A 24,460-nucleotide genomic window follows, 5' to 3' on the forward strand; every position below is an offset into this window, starting at 1 on the left:
AGAACTATGTTACAAGAAATATAAAGGGAATTCTTCACTGAATTTACTGAATACAGCTCTCCTCCATTAATTCAATCCTGGCAGTCAATACCAATGGTCTTCCTAACTCCTAGCCAGGATTAACTAGTCACCAAATTGGGAGCTCACTACAGCTCTATCTAGAAAGGTAGAGTTGAAAGAAACGCGGGTCAATTCACAGAAAAGGTTTCTTTCTTCATCACGCAAGAGTGGGATGAATAAGAACAGAATCCATTTATCAACAGTACATTAAAACTCCAGGGCTCCAAAGGTTTATTTCATTTCAAATCGTGGCCTGCCTGCTCATTTTAACATGACTTCACGAAAAGCATTCTGCATTTAAAAAAAAAAAACAAACAGGTATCTCAGGGCTTGGCTTTCCTCCTCCCCACCCTCCAACTGCTCTTCTCACGTTCACCCATTTCAGCCACAGCGATGAGAGTCCCATGTCTGCCTGTATGGCCCAGTGAGCAGCTAAGACAGTAGGTCAGAGGAGATGATCTTCAGCAATGGAGAACATCAGTTCTTAGTAAGGCTTCAAAAAAAGATGTCTAACAGCAGTTACATCAGATGGGCTGTCCTATCTTATTTAATAATATTGGGAAGAATAAAAGGTTTCTTCCACAGCTGTAGGACCAAGGTTTCCTCTCAGAAAGACAAGAGGATACAAACAAGAGAATGTGGACACACAAATTCCCAGCCTCATACAGAGAGGATCTGCATACTGACACGCAGTAGCCAGGCATTGGTGCCAATCACAGCAAATCTCAGCCTGGATTCTACAGGCAGCTTGTGATGGGTTTACTGTCGGGAAATGACTTATCCTTTCTGTGCTTCTGTTTCACTGTAGGGAAGAGTTAAGTCTCCAGGATTTAAAAAAAAATAAATAAAAAAAAAAGAGAGAAGTACAACCCTTCCCATATTATTCCAATTAAGTAAAAATACACTTTCACTAGCCTTCTGCACTAGTTACACAGGGGATTCAGAAGGGGGAAAAAAAATTATGAAAGGATGAAACTCCCACTGAGTTTCAGAGTGTTAAAATGGATAGTTAAGGCAACTTCCACATTTGCTCAGCACAATGTCCAGGAATGCCAAGAGAACCTTTGCCCTCTTCTCAGGAAGACAACATACTGAACTTCTACTATGGATCACAGGAGAATTAGCGTTCACACTTTCAGCCAGAATTAAAGTGGCTTTAATTCGATTTAGTTTAATTCCCTTTAAAGGAAAATTAAATTAAATCAAATGAAGGCCACTTTTAATTCCAAACAAGTGTGTGTGCACGCATCAGTTTAATACAGTTTACATAATCCACTTGAAACCCACCTTGTTACTTAATTCAGATCAACTTTCCCACGTGCTCCTGCCTAGACAAGCCCTTAGAGAAAACATTACCTGTCCGCAAGGAACAGCTGCATTTCATTATTGACACCTAACTCTAGAGAAAGCTACTCTGGAAGGGATAGCGTACTCGCACACATTTTATATGTCTGTCACAGAGAGAACAACGCTCTGTATACAGCTACAATAGCAATTAATATACTGGGGGTTGTTGTTCCATTAGTCACTAATTACACACTAGACCAGTAATACAGAAGCCTTGTTCTTGGCAAAGAAGCTATAGCTCCAGAGCTATTGAATCGATAATTTGGAGCCTGCCTTTTGTTTCCCTAGGGATAGCCTGCACCTTTGCCATCAGTTAGCTGAAAACACGACAGATGATATAGATCCAGAGGCAACGGCCGTGTATTGCAGACCACTGTTTAAGAACTTCAGAATTATGGCATTTGCATGAGATGAGTCAAGGTGAGTTCAGTGACTGAACAGAATTGCTTCCAGTCTTTGTCACAACATATAAGAAGAATAGTTTGTCACTGAAGATTTTTGCTTCCTCTTACAAAATACAGGAGAAGCGTGGCAACCTCACTCCTGCATTGTCTCATCAGGCTATTGCAAACACAAGGAAATGCCAACTCTGGTTGAGTGTGGTTTTGAAGGACACTTGTTTCACCAAGACATCTTACAAAAGCTAAAAAAAAAAAAAAAAAAAAAGGTGAGGGAAGACAGAAGGGAGCAAAACAAAACTTTAAAAGGATGTTGCAATAAACTCCAATGCATGTGGCCCTGGCCAGCCAGGGAAGGGGCACTGAATGGGCTTAGCTCCACAGTGTTCCCTTATGATCTTGTCCCCACATCCTTTTCCTCCATTGCTCACTGCATGGCCTCACTCTAGAAGTACATCACAACCTGCACTCTCTTATGACCCAACCAATCAAACAGCTCTAACACTGCTGCAGGTTGTGAGCGTTTGAGGAGAGCCATAGAGGAATGGTCCAGCCATGCTCTTTGATGTCAGAAGAGCAAAATAAGAGAAGGAACCATCCTTCTTGCTATTCTCCTGGCCATACCAACTTAAACCAGAAGGGTAATTGTCTCACCTTCCCCCTCCCCCCTCAGCAAGGACCCAGGGCTCGAGAACCTTTGAAAAATGCCAATTTTACAAGAGTGGCAATTTCCAATCAGCTTCTCTAATTAGCATTTAGTGGAAACTTTTTGCCTTTAACCAATGACGGATCTCTCCAGGGATCTGTGATTAGAGCAAGCTCCCTCTTGATATGGTAAAAGGGATAGAGACAGTGTTACAGAGACAGAATTACAGGTTTTTTTTTTTTTTGTTTTTTTTTTTTTTTTCTTTTTTAATGAAAGCCTACACCTCCAGAAGCTGCTCACCAGAACAAGTCAATGAACCATTTTGATATCATTATTTTGAATCCTACCTTTTAAAATTAGTCAACTCATCTTTAAGCCAGCTGTGTTGATTTTGAGTCAACAACTCCAGGAAAACAAAATGCCTCTCCTTCCCTTCCCTTTTCCTTGTTGTTACTACAAATAGAGGTGGGAAAGAGTGGTGGTGTGTTTTTTTTTTGTTTTTTTTTTTTTTTTAATACTTTCATCAATACTTTTGAAGTTAGAATCGCATATGCCATTTTTTTTAACACATAAAATTCAGGAAAATATCATCCAGTTGACTTCAACTTCAATACAAAAATGCTAAGTCATCCCCAAAACCGACCAGTTCTTTATCGTCTATGATGAGTATTGAGGAACAGAGGTTAGCCTCATAAAGGTGCGACTGAGTTTTCATTAACTGTTCAGACTGCCACTCTGCTCCACAAGGTACAAGTAAGGATAACTGACAAGATGGATTGAATGATCCAATAGGTTTAACTTCTGCAAGTTTTTATGGCAAAGACTTTGTCTCAGCTTAAACCAGTATAGTCCCACATTTATCCACAGAGCTAGAGAAACATTGAAAAATGAAAGCCTGGATCAGCTGAACTTCCCTTCTAGAAGGAAGGCACATTTATACCAAACAATAATAAAAAGGCAGAGAGAAGATTGGGACCCATCACACTGAGAGCAACTTTCATGTATGGGGGAAGATGGGGCTGAAACTTCCTTTGTCTTCATTTATATTGCACAGACAGGTAAGCTAAGGCATAAACTGATTAATGGACCAACTTAAAGAAAGCCTGTGGCAAAGGCAGGAATTAAGCTCAGCTCCCCTGAGGATCAGTCCAGTATCTTAACAAACCCATATCTTTCTGTTCTGAAATACCGTGGCTTTCCTTTGTAATTAAACAGCATGGATTTGAGGGGGCTGATTTTAACTGTCATTGTACTGAAAGAGCTTGCGCTGGTCAAGTGGGGAGGAATTGCCTTGCCAACCTAAAAAGGCTTCTCCTTTACTTAATTCCAGGCTTCCGAGCTTTCAGAAATAGAAAATATTGCATAAGCAACAGTACTGAACAATTCTGAAGACATACTGAAAAAGCTTTTTATACTTACCAATTTTAATAGCTGGTGCTTTTATTGTAGATAGTATATGGTTACAGAATAATGTGTATGGGTTTAATGTCTGGTATGATAATGTCCAAGGTGAAGATATTGAAAACTCAATTAAAATATAGTTTAGAATATTGGCTTATTTTAATATTTCCAGACTCCTTTGCTCCCTATCCCCCTCCTTTGCATCCAGGAGCTCTTCCTGAGATCTGAAGCTAGAAGTTACATGCTGAATCTTTTCTCCTGTAAGTCATAATCTGAAGTTCTTTTTACTTCTTCAGCATCCGACTTATCTGAAACCTCCTCTTAAAATTCTCCAAAATCCCTATGCTCCTTTAACAGAAGGGGACACTGAAATGCTGAGACAGGAGTAGTTCCTATCAAGGGCAAAACTAGATGGAAACCCCAAGGTCTTGTCTCTTAGCACTAAGCCCTGGGTCACTCACACTCACTGGAGCTTTTTTTATAACTGTGGTTGCATTTTTGAGCAGGTTCAGAAAGGGAACACTAACTGTTTCATCACAGCAAAGCAACCCCCTCCTCTGCAGTTCTCAGTTACCTTTAACTGGCACGGCTTTTGCCGTCATTTAGGTTCCTCTTACTTGTTTGATCAATGAAGTTTTCTCCCCATCACTGCGCTGCTTTACACGGTACAGAGAGGAAAATGGAAGTCCTATGGAACGTGATCAGAGAAACAGTAATAACTTCAAGATGCAAGCAATGAACTAGAGTCTCTCAGAAGAGCTCCAGCTGCTGTCTGGAGGTTTTTCCTGATCCTTCCTTAAATATATGGGAGAGCATACTGTAGGGTTGGTCACTTTGGTGGCCTGCTAAACTGAAGAGAAGCATCAAGCATCACTGCACATAACAAGACCTCCTCCAAACAAGCACTGCCAGGACAGAAGAGAGATCCTTGTTCTATTTTCTCTCTCAGACAATGCTCAGGAACACCCAGTCCTGGAAACTGAACAGGGATTGGCTTGTGTTGGGTTTGAGACAGCATATACCTGGAGTGTTCACATGGCCCGTCTAAATGTTACCCTGATTACAGTAATAGCAAGTGTTATCCTTGTCATATAAAATATTATCACTAACCGGCTTCCTTCTGAAACTCCTCCAGATTACCAAATTTTATTATAATAAATTGTATAACTAAAACATTATACATACGGTACCCCTTTATTTCAGTAGGACCCCACAGTTTCCATAATAAGGGGAAAGTAGCACACCAGGTTTCAGGACATTTCATAATCAAACCTACCCTTGACATAGCTTACACAGACTTAAAGATTTAGGTGAAGCACCATGGGCACGGGTCCCAGTAGTCATCTTTTTCAGTAACTGCCTTCATATTGTTTGCTGGTGAAGTAGCAAGCGAGACTCTCTGAGAGCTGACTCTTGCTATGTCAGTCAGAGATTTGGTGACCTCCAGGGCTTGTGTCTGATTGGAATGGAGGCCTTGGCCAGGGTGTACATGCAGTGCCTGAATGGCAGCTGAGGGGAAAAACGCACACCTTTACTGTAGGGAGGTGAAGGAGACAAACAGGAACCTCCTTCTCTAGTGACGCTCTCCTCCTGCAGCACGCACTTTGAAGTCTGCCTGGCTGTAAACGTACTGGGAGGCCAGCTGGCAGCAAATGCAAAAAAGCCAGCATATTAATACTGGATAGTAACAGGAAAAATCCACTCTGCATTGTTTCCTTTTGAGTCTTTTGAGGGCATTGCCTTGTTTGCCAACTCCCAAGACATGCTCTTTCCAGAGGGGACAGCTTTGTGTGCCCTGCTTCCCACACTTTGCTGCAGATTTAAATATGCAGGCATTGCTGCTAGGTGAGTGCCATTTGAATTGACAAACTGGGATTTCGGCTGCGCACTTCACACTTAATGCAGCCCTGCCTAGGCTTTGAAGGCAACGGCTTGTTGCCTTAGGGTCTGAAACTAACAAAGCCGAGCAGAACAAGCCCAGGGCTCCCGTTGGATTGCTCTATCAAAGACAATATTAAACAGCACTGTTTTCATAACTACTATTCTGGGGCACTTGGATAGCAAGACAAAGGAGATGAAGTTAATTTCTGTTATCATAGCCTGGTGCAGCTGCAAGGGCCCTGGGAGAAGCCATCTTCTCTTGATGGCTTATGCAGCCTGTGCCTTTGCAGGAGTTCCCATTAAGCAAACAGGGCTTCAAAAGCTTGTGAGATGCACTCCTGTTCCCCTTCTCTCCACACCGCTGTCAAAGGCGCCCCTGTTCCTTCCCCTAGACATCTTGCACACCTCTTGTTATGGACACCAGGGAGCCTCCATCTCCTCGATCACTTCCCTGTGCCTCTCTGCTTCACCAGTTCTGTCACCAGCACTGCCCATTTCAGTTCCCAAGGAGACCCAGACTAAGGAAGTCCTGCCTTTGGTGCAGGAGTGCTGGTGCAAGGTGGACCAGACAGAGAATGGGTCTTCCAGGTTCTGCTCTGGCACCAACCTAGCTCATCACCTCTGGCAGATATCTTAGCCTTTGGTTTGTACCTGGTCAGCTGGGATTGACAAGGCCCAGCCTTTTTTTGTTAAGGTGCTGGCAGATGGAGGTATAGCATGTACCATATTCTTTTTTATACCCTTAGATGTGGCTGCTGATGGAGGTCACTGAGCAGTATTGCAGGAGGAAATAGAAGCTATCTCCTGATAAGAAGCATTGCTTTGAGGCAATTTTGAGATGCCCCTCTTATAAACCATCATGGTCATGGCCAGCAGATCACTTTAAGAACAGTTACTTGTCTGCAGCAGTGCTGTCCCACGACTGACACAGATACCTTCAGCTCATTTTTCTCCTCCTTACTGTTCATCCATAGTTGAGCATAGAGGTTATTTATGGAAAAGCGGAGTAGAGTGTGCTCACACCCTCAGCTTGGTTGTGGTAAGGACAAGGAAGATGAGAAGACTGGGTGAACATCAAGAGCTTTGAAATGATATTACTAAAAAGGGAGGAAAGAGCTCCAGAGAGCTTTGTTTAAAGTCTCCATCTTCACCACACTGCAGGTTATTTCTCTGAGGTCAGTCAGATAAAGGCAAAAAAAACAGTGTTTACCAAATTGGGGATAGGGCGTGGAAATAGTACACTGCTTGAAATGAGTAGGGTACTCCAGGAACTCATTTGCATCAATGGACAGAATATCCCGTATTTTCATCCTCTCAAACAAGGAGCTCACCTTGGCTCTAACATCTAGGAATACATTCCCAGCAACCTGACTACTCCTGTACAGGAAGCACTCTGTGCTAACAACTTTCATCCTGGATTTCACAAACTGGTTTCATTCAAGCTTGCTCTGCCCTCTACCCTCAAGTTCCCCAATTAGCTGAGAAGATACTAAAATACAGAAAAGTTTTGCTGGAAAGCTGCTGAATAGATCAAACGTTGATGCCCACAAAACAAAGATGAATGCAACATCAAGCTCAAACAAAAGGGATACCATTATATCCAGCTGCATGCTGATATCTCACATGTCTTCCTGATGCCAGGGTTTTGCTACTAAGGGGTCAGTACAGATCTCCAACAATTTCAGAAGAGCAAGAGTGTCCATTCTAATCAGTGAAGGCATAAAAGGAAAGAGCTGTATCACTCCAGAAGAGAAGTAGCTAGTCTTCAGTTTTAAAGCAAACCTTCTAGATGTAAATTGCTGCATTATTTAAGTTTATTGAACATCTAACACCAGGAAATGTGCAATTCATGAAATTTTCAGTGAAGATGTACGAATGAGACTTTCTGATACATTTTTAAAATCTGAAATTATCAAAGTTTTATGCAGTGTCGTCTTTGGCCATATATGGTAGAGTTAATTGAAAGTGCAGTTCTAGCTTTAAAAGGGTCCCCATGAAAGTGGCAATGTGTGTTTTATTGTCTCTTAGGCATTTGCAACTCAAAGGTGCCCAAGTTTATACATGAAAAAGTGTTTCTTCTAACTGCTAGCCTGCGCTGCAAGACACTATTGAATATGAGAATCCAGTTAGATGTTTTGTGTGCACTCATATAGAATCTTCATGCTTGGAAAGGACCTTTGAGATCATCGAGTCCAACCATACACACACCAAAAAACCCCCGTACAATCTCTGTCACTACAGCATGCCCGAAAGCGCCAAATCAAGACATTTCTTAAATACCTCTAGGGATGGTGACTCAACCACCTCCCTGGGTAGCCTGTTCCAGTGCCTGACCACTCTTTCAGTAAAGTAATTCTTCCTAATATCTAACCTAAACCTCCCCTGCCGCAACTTCAGACCATTTCCTCTGGTCCTGTCATTATTCACCTGGGAGAAGAGGCCAACACCCACCTCTCTACAACCTCCTTTCAGGTAGTTGTAGAGGGCAATGAGGTCTCCCCTCAGCCTCCTCTTCTCCAAACTAAACATGCCCAGCTCCCTCAGCCTCTCCTCCTGTATCACCAGCTCTATAGTTTCTGCAAGCTAAATAATGCGCCTAGCTACCCAGATACAGCCCTTAAGCCCCAGATCAGGCCCCGTAAGAAATTTGCTATCATCATGGGGAAGGTCCTCTGTTCAGAACACCCTTGATAAAAGGAACAAACCAGACAGGAGCAAACTGCATTTCACAGTGCCAGCAGAAAACAGGAGGATAAAGGTATCCTCACTCAGGAGGGCAGAACTGTCTTTGATCAAAAGACATGTGCACTACAACTCATTCCCCTTTTTCTTCCCCCCACAGAAATGTACCGGGTTAGAATTTTCTTAGCCTCAAGTTGGAAAAAGGACTGCAGAGGACAACTAAATAAAATGACACATCTTTAACCTCCTAGAGAGAGACAGTGTAAATCCAGCCTGAAGCCTCTGCTCCCTGAAATTGGATTAGGGACTCCACATTGGGTCTGCCTAAAACAGACAAATAGCCCTTACAGCTATTTCCGCCCCCCCCCCCCCCCCCATTTTCCCCCCTTGTTTGTCATTAAAACACACGCAAAACCCCAAAAAGGCAAGGGGACTTTGGTGTTTGGCAACCTTCTACCCCACAACAACAAATAAGGCCATAGACCAGAACATTAACTTCAATGCAGAATTCATGGTTTCCAACAAGCTTTCGGTCATACCTTCTGGGTATGACCCTGGTGCAGGAGGAAGACATCATAGAAGTTGTTGGGCTACACTGCTTTGCTACAAGCACATCTTTGGTCATAAAGCTACAGCAGCAGGAAAACAGATAAACTGAGATATTTGATTAACATTTAATGCAGGAATATGAAAGAAAAAACACAAGTCCCCCCCCTTGCTTGCAGCTCCAGTGAGCCAACATCAGGAGCAAAAAAGAATTGGCCATACTGACTGGAGGCTGCAGGGCAGACACCGCACCGCACATTTTACAACTGCAGCAGAGCTGCCCACCTCCGAATCCACCGGGGGCCATACACGGGGGGGCTTGGTCAGGAATTTGGAGCTCTTCAGTTTTATGGCCATAGCACCACCCCCACTGTATGGCCTGCTGAAATACCTGCAAGGCCCATGTCCTGCTGCTGCCACCTCAGCCCACAGAGCCAGCAGGCACTTCCCAGCCATCCTCTGCAACAAGTAGGGGCTCTCCCGCAGCCCGCCCTTCAGCAAGGCGGCAAGCCAAAGCACAGAGACATGGAGCTCACATGCCTTTGGCAGCATGAGCTTTTTTTTTCCCTGTGTCTGTGTGGCAGGTGCAGACCTTTTTGCTCACCTCCTATCTAGCAATTAACGCAAGCCCCACAACTGCTTGCTGGAAGTCACAGAGCTCTAACTCTAATGTGTATGGTGGCTAAAAACACGACTTGGAGAGAAAAATGAGACCTCTCCAAAGCAGATCAGAGCCCAGGGATTAATGTGCGTTCTGAACTGAGGGAAAAACAGATTCCAGATCCTGCTCTATTTTGGAGCAGAAATATAGACATGAATGTCTTATATTGCACTGGCTTAGCATCAGTCTCCACTTCTTTCAGAAAGGCCATCCTAGCCATGAGAAATCCCTCATTGTACCAGTTTTCATTAAACATCCACATTTTCCCAAGAAGTTTCTGTTTATTTGCATGATCACTCTTACAGCGCCATCTCTGACTACTAACAAAAGCAGTTACTAAATACTGTCAGCCCACTTTTTTTTTTCCACTTTGTTCAAACATACGAATAACAGTAAAAAAAATAATAATAAATTCACTTCTGTTTGAGGAGAACCTCCCTTCCTATGAAGACTGCTATTAAATAGCGCTGCTGTTAGATATCTAGACCAGGAATTTTAGCAAATGGATGCCTAGGTTATTTTAGATTTTGGCTTTGAAATGCTTAGATTTTTTTCTTCAAAAATTCAGCACATAGCAATACAACCACGAGTTTGCCACCAACCCCCTTCTTCCTTATAGCATTCTGGGTCTCTCTTTTCCTTTCAGACTTACAGTTCATGCAGCCCACAGAACAACTCTACAGCTCTATCCTGTACAACCAGTTGCAGGAATCTGTTTCAAGGCCTCCTGCTGCTATGCCTTTGCACCAATATCTAAAGGAGGCAGCAGCATCGTGCTCTGACTCAACAGCTGGGTGTGAAGCGACAAATGTTCTGCCGGGGTTAGAATAAGATTAGCAAAATCCCACGGAACAATGATTAAAAGGTGCTGTAACGAATCCATTTGCTGCATGCAACAAACACAATTACCAGACAAATTATCTCTCTCTCGCCCCACTCCTCTCTCTGCAGCGAGACAGGACTGAGAACCCTCATCCTTCAGGCTCCAAACATGTAGTCCAGCTTTTTAAGGGATACTGCCTTTGAGTAATGGTAGCAGCATAGTTCTCTATCTCCCTCCATGAATTATGCCCACTAGAGGGCACACAGATTGCCTAAATAATACCTAGAAAACAGTAGGTCCATTGGTCTTTGGGCCTGTATTCCAAGTTCTTCATCTTCATGAGCTTGCATCCTACCATCCAAAAGCAACTCATCTTTGCCAATAAAGATTGCCACCCTTGGAGTCACCAGTCTTCTCCCTTTCTTCATCCTTTACTGAATTTCTCACATCTCCCAGTTTTCCAATTCTGGCACAAATGCAGCCAACTAACTGTACATAAAGCAAAGAGGGGGATTTTGTATTCTTTCCAGGACTTACATATTTCTTAAAGAGGAGATTATAACACAAAAAAAAATCAGGAAGTTTAGTGCAGACAACTTAAGTCTACAATGTTCCTTGCATCTGGTTCAGAGCTAGAGCTCAACTGCACTCCCATTGCACCAAGTCTGAGCTAACAAGCTTTCCCACTCTGCAAGGAAGCATCAGGTAAAGATGTCATTACCAACAGCCACCTTGCACATACCAAGGCTAGTTGTAAGTCCAAGCTAAGAAGTATCGATTTCCATCCAAAGTCAGCTGTCTCTACACCTTGTTCCCTGGCACTGCTGGACTGCTGAGACCCTCAGACTGGCCCTGCACAGACTGGGAAAGATCCAGCAACACTTACCAGCCTGGACAACACACAATGCAAAATAGTGCTCCGTGCTTCCTGCCCAGGAAGCAGATTGCAATTCACACAGTCCTGTACCTGAGCTAATAAACTATTATGAACTCCCTCTGGGTTTGCATCCATGGCACAAATAATCTTCAGTCTGGATAACTCCCATTATGTTTCCTGGCTCTTTCAGTCAAGCCATACCACCTTTTACCTCTGGAAGTCCATGGTGCCAGCCAGCACAGCAACCACTACAAAACTTGCTGTCAATTCAGCCTGTGCGCTTCCCAGAAAGCATTAAACAGAGCAGCCAACATCACCCATTTAGCTTTCACTATTCAGTTCCTGTTATAAGTGAGATAAGAGCAAACCAGCTGGCTGATTCCCACCCACCACTGATCAACTTGGTCATCTCCTACCATCTTGTTCCACCTCTGCCTCCCTCACAGGCCCATCTCCCTCCAGTTCACAGATGGTCCTGGGAGGGCTTAGCTCTTGTGACATGCCAAGAATGCTACAAGCTCAACCACATCAGCTTCTGAGACTGAAAGGACTAGTCCACTCTTCAGTTATCGTTTTGAAGATGAGTGAGATAGAGAGCAGAGGATATATATGTATCATATGTGGCAATGGGAAACATGTCAAAGCCTAGCACAGCTTATAGGACAAAGTTACAGATATTGGGATTTCATCTTACTGGGTGTCCAGCAGGCTGCCTTTGCCCACCTATCAGACAAATCTGAATGAACATTCCACTAAAGAAAAGAGGAAAAACGTTTTTGAGTTAAGCAGTTGATAACCAGGATTTCATTTGTTAATACAGCAGAAGACTTCCCCGTGAGTCTGTCTTGCGCAAGTTTCTGCGTCAAAGCAGAAATAATACAAGGCAAGAAAGAAAAATGCTTTAAAGAATACGATTCTTTGTCAGACTGGAAGTATTAGCTGTGATTCAGAAATTAATGACAGCATAAAAATCTATTAAGGCATCTAGACTATCTCTCGAGGGACCTTTTCAAGCTTGTAGCGCATGGATTATTCTCCAGGGCTCTGCCCAGCCAAACTTCAGATATCCCAAATGACAGCAATTCCACCACAATTCTTAACAAAGCTATTTCACCACCTAATCTCTTTTGTCCATTAAGTATTTTTCTCTCCTGACAATTTTTTTCTCTTCCCTCCTCTGAATTTTCTACCAAGAGAGGCACTTCTAGCTCTCAGTCCACACTAGACAATTCTTCACGCCTTCCCAGTATGCCTAGATCATTAGCATAGCTCCTCTTTAGTCATTTAGCCAAAACAGCTATATATTTAGCTCTTGCAAGCATTCCTCATAAGTCAGTCCCTCCAGCCCCTTAATCATTCTCCTTGCAATCCTCTGAATTCCCTCTAATTTTGTTTACATCTTTCTGGAATTGAAGTGCCCGGAACCAAGCGCTGTAAACAACAACAGCTCGTTATCTGGCTAGACTGTAATTCCGGTGATCACAGCACAGGCCCCGCACATGCCATGCACACACAGACACATGCACACGCTCATCCTCTGGTTCAGACACAGCATCATTATGGGATGCGAGTCTTGTGTGATGGACATTCCCTCCTCTCCGGTGAGATCAGCTGGATTTCAAGGAAATACAATTCTAAACAAAAGTTGGGGTAGATCTTCTGTAGAGCCTTTACAACTCTTGTTTAAACAAGTCATCTTGTGAATTTGCTCTGCTGTTTTCTCCAGTATTACAATACCCAATCTAGCCAGGAATAGTCACAAGCCAAACTGAACAAACATTCCCATTATCCAACATAAATGCAATCCACAACACAATCTAAAACCCTTCCACATGATGCACACACCTCAGGCTCCAGTCCCACCAAACAGTGGCAGATCCCATCAAAAAAGGCTGTTCTTTTAAGCTGCAGGGCAAAGCATGGCAACAGTGGTTTCCCTGAACAGCCTCCCTCAGGGAAACTGCATCTAACTGTTGGTTGAGGGGGAAAAGGACTACCACACTTTTTGCTGGCTGTATTGAAAACCCTTTCCCAAGAAGTATTAGCAGGGGAAGGTCTGACCTAACACCCCAGGGAAATAAACAGGACGATATATCTCTGAAGATGCTCTTCCAGCTGTCTACAGACTTGAGACAGACACCAGTTACTGGCTGCAATCAGGTTATTTTTTCCAAGTTTTTTTGTCACACCTATAAATCCCATATTTTTCAGAATGCTTTTTGTTTTAGGTGATAGCTGAGACTTTGAGGTAATCTTATGACAGAAAATAACACATCACAGAAAAGCCTTTAAGCACTTATGCCTTAATCTGCTCTCAAAACTCGAGTTGGAATTCTTCCCAACAAAGCACCTTTCCCCCCCCGCCCCCTTATTAGAAGAACACCAATTCAGTGAGGCAGAAACATTCTACAAAACTTTTTGATTTGCTTCAACAAACTTCTGGTAAACTTCAGCAGGGTTCAGTAAGAAACCTGTCAAGGTTCCTGCCAGCTCCCAGGACATCTGTGGGGTACCAAAGGCACCACAGAAAGGTGGCAGCTTCACAAGAAGTGTTCTTCTAGATTGAGGTTCCTCCTAAGCTTCCCCCGAAACAATTTCAAAGCCTCTTAGAATCATAGAGTCATTATGTTTGGAAGAGACTTTTAGGATCATTAATTGCATCTGTTAACCTAGCATTGCCAAGTTACCACTAAACCATGTCCCTCAGCATTACATCTACACATCTTTTAAATACTTCCAGGGATGGTGACTCCACCACTTCCCCAGGTAGCCTGTTTCAATGCTTGATTTCAGTGAAGAAATTTTTCCTAATATCCAATCTCAACCTCACCAGCACAACTTGAGGCCATTTCCTCTTGTCCTATCGCCTGTTACTTGGGAGAAGAGGCCGACCCCCACCTCGCTACAACCTCCTTTCAGGTAGCTGTAGAGAGCAGTAAGGTCTCCCCTCAACCTCCTTTTCTCCAGGCTAAACAACCCCAGTACCCTGAGCTGCTTCTCATAAGACTTGTGCTCTAGACCCCTCACCAGATTCATTGCCCTTCTACCTCAATGTCTTTCTTGTAGTGAGGCACCCAAAACTGAACACAGTATTCAAGGTGGGGCCTCACCAGTGCGGAGTACAGAGGTACAAGCACCTCCCTAGTCCTGCCAACCACACTATTTCTAATACAAACGGAATGCCATTGGCCTTCTTGGCCACCTGGGAACACTGCTGGCTCATATTCCATTGGCTGTCGATGAATACCCCCAGGTCCTTTTCCGCTGGACAGTTTTCCAGCCACTCTTCCCCAAGCCTGTAGCGCTGCATGGGGTTGCTGTGACCCAAGTGCAGGACCTGGACCTCTTCTCACATAGCATCCCCAGGTCTGCACGAACCTCAAAGCTAGCACTCTAAGGGATCCCCTACTATGTGGCAAAGAAAGGAAGGGCTTGAAGTCTCCTGTCTCGCCAGTACCTTTCACGGCGCCTTTCCTCCTTGGCGGCAGCCCAAGCAACGCTTCAGCACCAAGGACAGCGTGGGAGGCCTCCGTCCGCCGCTGGTGGCTGGTTGGGTTTTTTCGGGCAGCAGGAGGAGGGAGAGGAGGAGACCAGAAACTCCTCAGGTTGACCAGGGGATGAGCAGAGCCTACAAGCAGGGGTCTTGTGAGGTCCCTTGAAGCCTGAAGAAAAGCCTGCTGCTACAAAGCAGGACAGACAGAGCAAGGCCAGCCAGAATGGCCTTTTCTTCCTTTCCTCTATGCACACAGCAGACCAGGGGAGACGAAAGACTCCGTACTGCTGACCTTAGTTCTAGGTCCCTCTGGGGCAATGCCAAAGCTCATTTACCTCATGCTGCAGTCTGACTTTTTTTTTTTATTTATTAGCAGCCCAGTCTGTTGCAGCTCTGTTGGTGCTGGGTAGTACACAAAACAGTCACCAGTAGGCACCTAGGATACATGGAAATCAAGGAGAGATTCTGCACACTCACTTTAGCTCTCACTATTTCCTACCTTCCCTCTCTTTGCAGGCCTAGACTGCAGGCAGTTCTTAAACCACTTTAGCTAGTTTCGTTAAGATTTTTTTTTTCTTTGAATCACTGAGAAATTACTGTTACTAAAAGCCCTAACCCTGATAAAGCACAAGGACTGTTTCACACAAATAGTTTCCTTCCCTCTACAGAAACTCTAGAACTGCAGAACATCTCACAGGGGCATGCCTGCAGTCAGGTCTATCCTGCTTTTACTCAGCTTCCTAAACCTGAAACGACACAGCTATGCTGGACAGAATCCGTGCTGTTGAGATAGTTGAGTAAACCAGTAAGGCTGTGGCAATACAGCTACAGACTTGTAAGAAGTGCAGGCTTGCTGGTTTAGGTTACATCCAGTCCAGAAGTCTTTTGCTCATACACTACACAATAGCGTAGCTACTTAAGAAAGGCTGTCTCAGTCAGGTTGTACTATTTTTGAATATGTTGGTCTAATTAAAACAGTGCAGCATGTAAGAAAGCCTCCTTTTATCTACTTCCAGAAGCTCTCCTTTGAAAGTGCAGGAGTCAAACATGTACCTTTCCACTCTCTACACTATTTCATGCCCTGGTGACTGAAGCGTGACTAAGTTGCCACCTGACATTGAGGCTATCACAAAAAGATGAGGAGGGGTAGCCGAGCCACAGTAACAATTCTGTTTCACTGCAACAATCGCTTGCCATGTCAAGATAGGATGCAAATCTGCTATGAATAATGGTCCCTCCAAAAGCATACATAGCTACACAGATATTCCTATCAGTAATCATGCTGCATTCACCTACTGAACTAACATTTCATAACATCTCCCTTGCACAAAACACAACTCTGAACCAGCTTCATTAACATGGCACAAGCGTCTTTACCACGACTTACACATTTTCTGTCACATGCACACATTCAAACACATGTGTATGCATATATATCCACCACCATCATCAGTTTCACACGTGCATCTTCCCAAAAGCCAAAGTAGAGATATACAAAGACCTCCGCTCATACCTTCATGCACAGATCATGTGTACAGTCATAAATAAAACTGGATGTTGTGATACAAGTGATCCCATTGTACAAAAAAAGTAGCTTTACAAGGCAAAAAGTAGATGCTCATACAAGCAGATGTACCCACAATGACACAAGACTAAACACATTTATATCACTTTACATCGGAAACCCCACAGATGCCCCTTGAAATAACCCCTCCTTCCTGTGGGCAAACCCTCACCTGTCCCTCCTTTGTTAGACACTGAAGTGTATACCCACACAACTTCACCAAGACCCACACAAGTGGAAGTCAGGTAACACCGTGCATCGGCTGCAAGGCTTGTGGTCAGAAAGACCCTTGCCCTCACTCTTGATGTAGCTTTGGGTCAACTGCTGAGGACCAAGCACAGCCAGGCTCCATGCAGGTGCAGCAGCCAGAGGGCATGCAGAAGAATATTAATAGTTATTGTCCTAGCAGGTTGTAAGGATTAATTGGTTCCAGGCTGCAACTCACCATCAATGTAACTGCTGAGGGGCAGAGGGGAGGGAGCTGTGATTACACATTTACATTGCATACTCATATCCCAGTGGCTACATGCTGATATGCTATTGATTTCCTGGTTGGAATGCTCCACAGCCTTCCATTTGTCTCCTTGCTTGCTCCCTCCCTCATCCTGCTGCTCATGACCTGACTGCCACATGTTCTCCCTCCCAATAGCATATCACCAGAAAAAGGAGAGGGCCAGACTCCTGTGGGAAAGTTCGGCCAAGCCTGGAAGAAATGAAGAAGCCTGCATCCATGAGGCCCCACAGAGGCAGACCCTAAGGAAGGGAGCTGGTTTCAAGAGCAAGCTGTCTTCAGAGGAGTTTCTTTTGGATGCTTTATATAAGCTAGGAACCACAAAAGTCCAGACTGTGAGCCCACAGCTCTGATCACCTTTGGTTTAAGCCAAAACCCTTCCTCTAAAGCCTACCTTCTGATGCTATCTTTTTTAAAAAAAAAAACAAAAAACCACAACAAAAACCTCAGAAAACCACAAGACACCAGCCTGCCTTAATTTGATATGCATAGCCATGCATTGCCCCCAAAACCATCTCCACCCACAGATGCCATTCAACAAACTCTAGTACCTCCACAGCTGACAGGCAGAGCAAAATCCTATTCTGTGCTTGTGGGTGATCAATAAGCAAGTCTAGTGTAAAGGGCCCTTTTCCCTCAGCATGTCGTCATGCAGAATTTTCTCCATGAACTTTAAGACAGCTGGTATGGCCAGCAAGACACTTCACTGTGAGGTCCCACAAGCCTTTGCCAGAGAGAATACTCCTTTGACTTAGAGAAGTTAAAGCAGCAACGCCTGCAGTGCTATTCCCTCTCCTTCCATGCAGGTGAGCAGGGCAGTGCCACCCCACTGCCAGGCAACCTGCTGGAGGGAGCTCACTGGGAAATGCCTCAGCTTCCAAGATATCCAGCATCAGCCAAAGCACCACAGTGCAATGGCATAGCACAGAATCAATCCTGGATTTCTTTTTGTTTCCCCCCCCCCCACTCATTTCTGTAAGAATCACAAATTCCCAGCATTCCTTCTTCCTTTCCGTGCTGCCTGCAGGGATCTCTGCCCTTCCCTGACATCAGGAGGGGGCTGTGTCTCACATGCTTACCCACACAAATCTCCATCTTGCCCTTATCTCAGAGTGGGACAAGATGATCTGTGCTTGATATTTTTGATTTTATCACAGATAAATTAACAGTTGGAAGAGCACATCAGCTGTCAAAGCCATTGCTGATTGAGTCTGAACAGCGCATAAGACTATGGCATAGATGTCTTTAAGGAAAAGGGGATACTGAAGAGGCAAAGATTCTTGCTTCCTATAGGAACTGCAGCCAGTAAAACTCTACGTTTTCCCAGCAGCCACCCTGCACTTGAAGGAGACAATCTTTTCCAAAGCACGCGCCCACATGTTCAAAGAGACACATGCAAGATTTTCCTCAGACTCTTCTAGGATGCCTCTGTCTGGTACCACCATGGATTTCACTGAGATTATTCAGTCCTTTAGCAACCTCTGTCAGCCAGCAACCTCAGTTCATTCTCTTCCACAAGGAAGCCCATCAGGTATTCAGATCTGCCCAGAAAAGGAGGCTTCCCTTGCATTCACTCTTCATCACCTTTTGCCACCTGTTTTCGCTTTATAGCGTGCAGGTCAGTAAGCAGTGCTGCAGCTCCTCATCACCAGCGCTGCCTCACCAGCCTCTCCAGGTAACTGCACAGAACACGCAGCTGCTGCTGCAGGGGCTACGTCCCATTTGGACCCATGCATTAACATCCTTGCTTTAACCCATGCCTAAGCAAATCACAGGGTCAGTCTGTTGAGGGGAAAAGGACAGTCCCCACCAGCAAGGCAAGGGACTTGGTGTACCCAAAAGCTTACAGCAGGCACAGCTGGCACACACTAAGGACGTGGACTCCTAAAGCATTTGCTCTGCTGTCAGCCTAGGATGACAGCAGCCATATTCCTCACCCTGATTAGAAGGAACTCTGTTGCTTGCAGGTGAAAAAGGAGGTGGAAAGAGTAGCTTTTAAAGAACTCATCTCGTCCTCAGAGCAGTAGTGTACGCAAGGGTGCTTGCAGGCTGAAAAGGAGTGCCCACAAACATAGGGACTAGGGTATTTGTTACAAGACTAGTGAAAACTCTTGTGCGAGAGGATATCTCTGAGACTAAAAGATGAAGCAATTTCCTATTTATCATAATAAAGCCCCCTGAGTAGATAGCTGAGTGCTGAGATTTATAACAAGTAGGGGACATGGGGTCCTTACTGGTGTGGTAATTAATTGACTCAAATGGTCTGCAAGTACTGGGATAGGACTAGAAGAAACACTTGGGAAATCTTTTTATGTTCTCTGCTCACAGGTAAAAAGCCTTCTCTACCTCTTCCTTGTCTTAAGCCTACAAGAAGAGTGTTTTGTTTTAGATATTGAACCTCTTCATTATTTAAGGGAATGCAAGGCAGCTGAGTGAGTCGTTACCTCATCAATGCAGTCCAGCCTGTGAGAGCTTCCCTGCCTTGTTCAACAGGGAGAGTTAAAAACAGATAGTAAGAAAAGTATATTCAGGAGAGCAGGAAAAGTCTTTTTTTTTCCTCCAGTTAGCAATATCTAAACGTTATCCAACTGCATCACAATCACCCCATGCTGTTACCCATACACCACAATGTCACCACTCGCACACACATACGTTCCTGCACCTCCCTCTGTTCTCCCCATCCATTACACATTATCAGCACAGAAACACTTGGGTACACACTTCCATCCATATAGATTGCGCAAACCTTGCGCATTAACAAACACATCATTTTTCACACCCGCATTGCCCAGTAACATTATAAGATATGAGACTTTACAGATAACATTTGTACTGTGCACCAACATAAAGCACCCTACTCCACTTACCCGAGTGCTTCTGTGATTTCTTCATCAGACTCATTCCCCATTTATAGAAACCCTTGAACAGCCCCCAAAATACATTATAAATAAATAAATAAATAAATGCTGTCAGTACTACACAGACCAGTTCTGCATGTCCTTTCCTAAAGCATTTACTTCACTAAGTTGATTCTAGAAGTAATTTTTTTTTTTTTTTAAAAGCACAAAAATTTCCTGCAATTCTGCAATTAACCAATGAGGTGGGGATGTAGGGGAGGTTCATTAAAACAAGCTGGGATTTTTTAGAAAATTGCTGATTTGGAACAGCTGTTATTTTTCAAGGGAAAGAATTTGTTTAGAAGGATTTTCAATGTAAAGCAGTGCTGAAGAAAATGTATAATTTGTCAAGGCATTCATTTTTTAAATAAAATGCTTGGGGGGGGGAACCAAAATTACTTTTCATATTGACAACTAAGTTAGAGTAATAGTAGGTAAAAGTGGAAACATCAACACAAAATTCTTCTAAATTATCAAAATAAAATTTTTGATAGCCCCAAATCATTTGCTTCTCCTCCCCCTTCCCACGCACCCAATTTTTGACTTGGGGGAAAAAAAAAAAGGAAAAGAAAAATTCAGCTTTTGAGCCCGAGTCAAGAATCTGATCTTTATCAGAAGCTATGAGGCACACCATGCTAAGAGACAAATCCGTTTGAGGGAAAAGCTGCAGCATGCCACTAGAAAATCCCACCCACCAGCGGCGCTGGGGTGTGTAGGTACTTTTATTCCTCCAGCCCCCACAGGGCAGGAAGGCCAGGGCACCATGCAGGAGGAACAACCGTCCCGCCTCCGAGCCACCTGCCTCACGACTGGAAACGCAGCAGCAGGGAAACGCAAGAATCCTGAACCACGAAATTAAGGAAAAATAGTGATCAGAAAAAAAAAAAAAAGAAAAAAAAGAAAAAAAAATCCTCAGTGCAGGACTCAGAGCCTCTAACCTAGAGGAAAAGGAGGAAAGCCTGCCTCTGTGCCAAAGCCCCCGAGCCCAGGCAGGCAGGGGACAGGCCACCCGTTGCATGTCCCCTGGCAGAGGCGCTGGAGGAGGCAGCCTGCGTTGGCCACTTGGCACTGCGAAGCCCGTAGGTCTCCTGCCAGTCTCAGCTGGGTTTCCTTCCCCTGCACCCCCATCGCCTGCTATTCAGCCCCAGCTTGGCCGTGCCCCAGCAGCGCCAGCATTGCTCCCCTTCACCCCTACGTTTAGTGGCTTTGGGAGAACAGAAAAAGACAAGGAGCTGCTTCTGTGTTCACCGGTACACCCCCAAGTGGACAGCGAGGAAAAGGGGGAGAGAAGGCACGGAGGAGTTTTGGGTAGCTTGCCGAGGTGCAGCTGGCTGGCTCTGGAGGGATGTGCTCAGAAAGCGCTTGGAAGCGGTCCGACCCGGGTCACTGCCTGTCAGAGCCGCTACTGCAGTTTCCTAGGGTAAGAGCTCCACAGAGTCGTGCTCAGCAGGGTTACGGAAGTGTTCAAGGCTTGTTACCACAGCTCTCAGTGAATAACAATTAATTTGAAATAGGTGGTTGTTTTTTGTTTTGTTGTTGTTTGTTTGTGGTTTTTTTCAAGGGCACAACACTTTCCCACCCCCTTTTAACTCCTTCAGATATCTTCAGGTTTGCTTGTGAGGTGCCCTGCTCCTCCTATGCCCCGATATTCCTGCTTCTCCATCCTCTCACCCTCCAGATCAGAGAAAGGAAATTACTGCTGGCTACAAAACTAGATCCAGCAGGAGCAGGAGACTGGGTCCGGTTTACATCACATCTGAAGTTTGGGAGCAGTAGAAAAAGCAGTTCCAGGTTTGCAAATTGCCCCCATCCCATCCCAAAAGCCAGGGAAGGCAACTGTGTTGCCTGTGCCTTCTCAGAAGGTACCTGGTAAGATAGCGCTCAAAGGATCTTCCCTGATGCCTTCGAAATCGCAATAGATGTGGCTGATACAACTGTGGCAGTAATAACTCACTTAAACAGAAGGTAAAAGCCTGTAAATGCCTGTAGCCTGGCATAAGCTACAGCTGTAAGAAAGGGCTAAACCAGCTCCTGGTTGTGCTAGCATCAGGATGCTCTGGTCACAACTCGGGGAAGGCTGGTGACTTGGAAAAACTGTGTGGAGCAAGCGCCATTGACTACTGGCTGGGAAACATGCATCAGAGAGAGGCAATGTTTAGAGGCGATGTGATTTGCCAGTGTCCATCTTCCTTGACAGGTCTGTGCCTACTGCTCCACAGCAGAGGGAAGTTCCTATCAAGCTACCAACTTCATTGCTGACATTAGCTACTTATGTTACACAAGTACTGGTTCTCCTCTCACCCCACGCACATCCTATGTGCCGGAAAAAATCCTGCTCCCCTGCCAGAAATAGCCACTTCACAGCAAGGAAGTCAGCTGGAAGGTGCTGGTGCCAGATTCACAATCCACAGTTCAGAGAATGCAAGTTTGAGAGAAAATATGTGACAGTGAAAAGCGAGTGTATGCAACCCAGAAACAGAAGAAGTGAGAATGTACGAAAAGGAGCACTTGGTAAATGTGAGAAGGTGGCAAAAAATGGGGGATTTCATAGTGGGTGCTTGTAGTAGTGACAGGTGAGCGCGAAGCTGCAACAGAAAGCATGTGTGTGACAGGGAGGGCGCCTGTATGGGAATTTGCTTAGTAGACGTAAAATAGAAGAGGATAGTACATGCAAGACTGTGTGTAAAAGTAGGAGCCAAAGGGAAGTGAGGATGCTGTGACTGGGCGTATGTTTGTGCACGGCACTCGTGCGCTACAGGATGCACAAGAGAGTGAGAGAAGAGCGGTCTGTGTGTGGTGAAGAGAGTCGGAGCGAGATACCCTCTAAGCACGCAGCTCACTGTGAATGCAAGACCGCAAGGCACAGAGTAGGCCAGATAGAGTACATATATGTTCTTTATTTATATATTTCCCTACGTGTGTGTATATGTGTGCATGCACACAGGCTTACAAGGCTGGTGCAGCAGGGATTTTTATGTGCGAGCAACCACGAAGACTAGTGTGCAGGATGGAGAGAGAGCACAAGAAAAGGCTTGAAGGTGGGGGGGAGAGGAAGGGAGAACGTGAGCGTGAGAGAGGCAGACTGTCACTCCAGGAATTGCATGTGCTAGGGAGCTAGTACTGTATGTGCCAGAGTGAGTTTATTCATTCTCCCTGCTATATTCATGAGAGTGTGTGTGTGTGTGTGTGAAGGACCACTGGTGTGTGGAAATGAGTGTGGATCATGTACAAGCTGCGATTTGGAGGGCTATGATTATATGTACATGTGTGACATGTATTTATACATATAGCATGGGATGCATTAACCCTTAACTCCTGTTTACAGAAAGCATCTCAAAACCAGATAGCATGCCTGTCATCACTTCAAACTAAATTCCGTACTCACACTTGGCTCTTAAAGCAAGAAACCCAGCTGGCAATTCTCCACTGAACAAAACCCCATACCCAACAAATTTTCTTCTCCTGTCTTTCCTCCATCACTCTTTTTTTTTCTCTGGTGGAGGGGACGGACATAGTGCTTTTGCAGACAGAACAGAGGCATAGAGGTTCCTTTAACCTCCCCCTCTCCAGGCAAAACCAAAATAAAAATAAAACAGAAAAAAAAAGAAACCCAAAAGAAACTTAACACTGATCTCCTCAGGAAGGTGAAGAATACAGGACCATTAGTACTCGTGACCCAAAGTGCTGGGAAGCAGTGGCTGTGGATGGAGGGGATACCCACCTTCACCCACCCCTCTTTTCCTTTGCAAATCTTACTGTGCCCCCCCCCAACTCCCCCTCTGCAAAAGCATAAATACAGCAGCAAAGTCAGTCACATGCAGTGCCCTCTAACCATAGGATTCATCAGCAGCGATCTCTCCTTGGCTTATTTCCTGAGGTGGGGGGGGAAGGTTTGGAGGGGAAGCCAGGGGAGAGGAAGCTCCAGCTTCCAGCTCCATGTTTCAGGCCATCCTCAGTCCATCAGCCTCAATTCAAGCAGAGGGGTTTGAGGAGGCTGCAAGAAAGAACTCATCACATACCTTGCAAGGAGAAGAGGGACAGGAAGAATCCCAGCACCCAGATACTGTGCAGCCAGTAGGTCCTCATGCTTCTCTCTCACTCGCTCCGCTTCCTCTGCCTTTTTCTCCGTCTCTTCGCTTCTCTCTCTCTCTCTCTCTCAATTTATCTCTCTCTCTCTCTTTTTTTTTTTTTTCCCCTTCTCTCCTGTCAGATAAAATGGGATTCGTGTCTCCCTTCAGTCCCCCTGGGCTCTGCTTTACCAGCTCTGACAATCCAGTCGCAGCGAAAGCTGACCCACGGTGGCCAGATTCCCAAATAACCTCGCACTCTCCCCTTCAAGTGCTGGAGAAAGGGGGGGCCAGGTTAGATGCTCGCCGTAGCCTGCGCTGGCTGTAAACACAGAGAATCTCTCTGTCTCTCTCCTGCAGCTCCAACTAAATGCGACTGTACTTAAACAAGCAATGCCTTATAGGACAGCGCTCAGAGCAGAAAAGATCCCACCTCTGCCACCTAGTGTTGCAAGCCAGCTCATTTATTTTATTTTTATATATATAAATATATATACATGTTATGCTATAGAAATATGGTTCTCTCATTCCTCTGCGAATGTATCTCTTGGATCCCAGGTCTATGAACCACGCTGAGCTCCGGAGTCCCTAAGGCTCCAGCTCCAG

At 44.8% G+C, this 24,460-nt stretch overlaps 1 protein-coding gene across 1 annotated transcript in view; it reads right to left on the reverse strand.

Annotated features, from left to right (window-relative positions):
• LSAMP (limbic system associated membrane protein) overlaps nt 1-24,243 on the reverse strand; it is a 1,022,135-nt gene extending 997,892 nt beyond the window's left edge. Inside the window, exon 1 of the mRNA XM_063351430.1 lies at nt 23,807-24,243. Within this exon, the coding sequence (XP_063207500.1) occupies nt 23,807-23,873 (67 nt within the window). The 5' untranslated portion in view covers nt 23,874-24,243. The remainder of the gene's footprint in view (nt 1-23,806) is intronic.
• Nucleotides 24,244-24,460: the final 217 nt, after the last annotated feature.

This window comes from Chroicocephalus ridibundus, chromosome 1, assembly GCF_963924245.1.
Source record: "Chroicocephalus ridibundus chromosome 1, bChrRid1.1, whole genome shotgun sequence".
Classification (NCBI taxonomy): domain Eukaryota; kingdom Metazoa; phylum Chordata; class Aves; order Charadriiformes; family Laridae; genus Chroicocephalus; species Chroicocephalus ridibundus.